Source organism: Aphanomyces invadans (genome assembly GCF_000520115.1).
Source record: "Aphanomyces invadans strain NJM9701 unplaced genomic scaffold supercont1.41, whole genome shotgun sequence".
Lineage (NCBI taxonomy): Eukaryota > Oomycota > Saprolegniomycetes > Saprolegniales > Verrucalvaceae > Aphanomyces > Aphanomyces invadans.
In genome coordinates, this window is record NW_008580186.1 from 609,309 (window position 1) to 612,808 (window position 3,500).

The 3,500-nt window shown below is 47.9% G+C and overlaps 2 protein-coding genes across 2 annotated transcripts; one reads left to right on the forward strand and one right to left on the reverse strand.

The window, feature by feature from the left end:
* Positions 1-291: 291 nt before the first annotated feature.
* Positions 292-1,067, forward strand: H310_12670 (hypothetical protein; the record flags this gene model as incomplete). The annotated part of the gene is made up of 2 exons (XM_008879839.1): positions 292-931; positions 964-1,067. 2 exons carry the CDS (start codon positions 292-294, stop codon positions 1,065-1,067), a joined length of 744 nt encoding a protein of 247 aa, XP_008878061.1.
* Positions 1,068-2,033: 966 nt separating this feature from the next.
* H310_12671 (hypothetical protein) lies at positions 2,034-2,561 on the reverse strand (the record flags this gene model as incomplete). The annotated part of the gene is made up of 2 exons (XM_008879840.1): positions 2,034-2,239; positions 2,375-2,561. The coding sequence occupies 2 exons, from the start codon at positions 2,559-2,561 to the stop codon at positions 2,034-2,036; spliced, it is 393 nt and encodes a 130-aa protein (XP_008878062.1).
* Between the last annotated feature and the right edge of the window lie 939 nt (positions 2,562-3,500).

Genomic DNA, 3,500 nt, shown 5'->3' on the forward strand with positions numbered 1-3,500 from the left:
GATTAGGATATAAGCGTGTGATTTCCGTGAGTATCGAGTTGTTGCTAAATGATCACCACCAAAGTTGTTCATCCAATTATTCGTTGTTGACGTACGCTCTGCCAAGTTGTTAGTACTCTGCATGTAGAATCGATCCATTCGAAATGATTTCCTTTCCTTTAAAATCCATATTCATATTCGTGGGGTATTAATTTATTTCCGGAGGATTTTGACTTTTGTCAGGAGGTCTAATTTCCCGCGCAATTGCAATGCAGGAAGACCAACCACCACACACAAATAATTTCTACACGAATGGTTCTCAACGTCACGTCAATGCTGGAACGCTTGCAAGTTCAAGCCGTGTCCGACCAGCACTACCTCGAGGAGTGCTTGGATGTGTTCGGAGCGGGCGCCGACGAAGAGAACAATACCACCACGTACAATAATCCTGTAATAGGCAAGGTTCTCGAGGAGAGTGACATTGACGGCTTTCGGACCTTAACAAACTTCACGCCTGCCGAATTCGACACTGTATGGTGTATCGTTGAAGGCCCGCTCGTCGTCCGCTGGATGGATGGTCGGGGTCGCAAACCCACGACAACGGCAAAAGACGTCCTGTTCATGACCTTGGTCATCATGAAGCACTACCAGACCTCGGAGAAACATGGTGTCGACTTTGGAATAAAAGCGCCAACGCTGGAGAAGACGATTATGCGTGTTATCGACATTGCCTCTCCTGTCCTCTACGATGCTTTTGTCACCATGCCGTCCATGGCGTTCTTCCGAGACCAAGGCTCCACCTTCGCAAACTTCCCATACGCCAAGTACGCCACTGACGTGAGATCTCAGCCCTCCCACCGCCCTTCGGGTCGCCTTGGCGAACAAAAGTACTACTTCAGCGGAAAGCATAAACTCTACGGGCTTAAAATTGAAGCATCAGTATCACCTCAAGGTTCATGGTCGACATGAGTTCTCACCAACCAGGGTCCGTCGCCGACATGACGATGTTCCGTAACCGTCACGATGTCCACGTGGAAGCCTTGACCAAGAAGCCTGACGAAGTCATGGTAAATGACAATCGTTTTTGAAAATCAATTTTCTCACAAAGAATGTTCCTTTTTTCGTATTTAGGTTTAGCTGCACATCCAACAATCGAACCAAGCCAACGCAGAAACAATGTCATCGTCAACTTCTGCCCCCTTGCAAATATTCAAAGCCTCAATTTGAGTGCATATAGCACCCATCTCCAAGCTCTCAATGATTTCACGGGCAAGATTTTGCATATGAGCAGAGTAGTCCACCCCATCCAGGAGTCCACAACCAAAACTCCAAATACTCTCGCACAGGAAACCAATTCTGGCAGCCTCCCCCGAGCAAGCAAAGCATCCTTTTTCATATAGTCGTTCCCACCTTTGTTGAGGATATCCTCCTCGAGGCATCTCTGCAGGGTCAAAAAGTTCTTCGTCAGGGTGCCAGGCTTCACCGCATCCCACGCTGCTTCAGTGGCAGCGACGATTTCTTCCAGGCTGCATGAATACTTCTCAACTTGGAGAGACTGGATGGCTCGGAAAAAGCCGAGGTCGAGGGCATTCATGTCAGGAGAGTTGGGAGGTTGAATGACCACCTCCATGTCCCATCCTTCAGCCTTGCAAGCAGCAACCACATCAGAGTCGCACGGCGAAACATGAGGCCGTGCATTGTCTTGCTGGATCTTGATCGCTCTTGTGTTAGTTTCAGGCCACTTTGAACGGATCGCAGGTATAACCTTGCCGATAAGCAAGTCCTTGTACGTCTCACGAGTGACGGCGACAGACTTCATGACGGGCGTTACAGCGTCGCATCGGCAACTACGCCTCTGTGCAGAACAACCTCAGTGAAATGCCACGTCCGGATCTTGCCATCGTACCATTCCTGCTTGGTTCCATCCCACCGCGGTCGCGCCACGCCGACAAGAACATAACCTTCAACACGTTGCGCTTGGACTTGCAAGTTCGTTGCTTGATCCGTTCATCAGGAGCGCTGATGACCTTGGTTTGGAGGCGGGTCATGAAAAACTATTTTTCATCCACGTGGACAGTGTCGTACATTGGGTCAAAGTACTTCTCGCCGTCCACGTCCATGACCTTCTGGATGGCCCAGTTGAGGCGACAAACCTTGTTCGAGTCGGTGAGGACTGGCTTTAGAGAACTTGAGTACTTGGCAAGGACTCCACGCTTGAAGTACCGGTGCAGGGTCGATGTTGGGAGTCCAAGAGCATGGGCTGTTGTGCGAAAGCATTAGCGGCGGGACTGGGGGATCGCTTGGATGCGCTTGGCGAGGTCGGTGTGCAAGTGTTTGCGGCCGCTGTGGCCTTTCTTTCGCTGACTAACGTCCTTACATATGGTCCTCACCCCACTCATGTCCACAGCTGCGCGGCGCCAGATGCGGCGGACAGTTGTTGGTGTGCAGTCGAACAGTTTTGCAATCTCCTTGGCGGCGCCAGTGCGGAGCTTCCCAACACCGGTGCAGCGGGTCATTAGATGCTGGACCATGTTGTTGCACTCACTGTCAGTGAGGTTCTTCTTGTGCTGCCCCTCTCTCATCTTTTGAAATGACTCGACGAAACGAAGTGGGGTTGGAGATGGCCAGATCCCGCGCATGGCTTGGCGCCAAACTTGGCCGGATAATTACCGGATAACAATTATCCAGATAAACAGGGGTTATTTCCAATTTGTACAAAATCTATGCTTCATTATATAGATATTTCGTATAGTTCATGTATTGCCCAATTTTGTCAAGGGTGTTCAATTTGATAGGCTGATTTTATGTATTTCGGATTGCTTACACTTTTCTCGTTCGAAATATGCTTCTACATCCTTGAAATTCATGATTTTCCTTAAGAAAACCAACTTTAAAGAAGAACGAACATTTATTATGAGACAGAGGTAGTAAAATTTTGTTGGCTTGTTTGTTCTTGATCAATGATTGGGCTTTGGTCAAACCCTCAGTGGATTGGGAAATGTGTCGATCAATGGTTGGCTACCCTGTCTAGGTTCGAAATATTTTCTGTTCACCAAATGACACAGTCCCTCGTCAGCACATCTCAAGCATACGATGATTGAGCCCTCTCCTTTGTAAAGGCGCTTGTCTATAGGGAAATCGATTCCATTTTGACTTGGTGACCTACTATACTCAATACCAGTCTGATTGGGAACTATTGCAGACGAACATTCACAGTCATACAAAATCATAGTATAATGAATCTGTATTTAAAAAGATTAAACTGTTATGATGTTTACAAGATCATACATTTCTTCGAGGCGGCTCTCGTCTTCAATACGCTGATCCAAAAGCTCAAAGTTGAGCATGTCGTCATTCTTGACTTTGCTTTGAGGAATCTTGTAGTTGAAGTCTCTAGCCACTGCTGCAATCGCAACTCGCGAGAGCTTGCCGTTCACACTCTTTACAGTGGCGGGCGTCATCGAGGGGACTTTTACTCCTTCGTGTGAAAAAAATGCTACGATAGACTTGGAATACGTCAA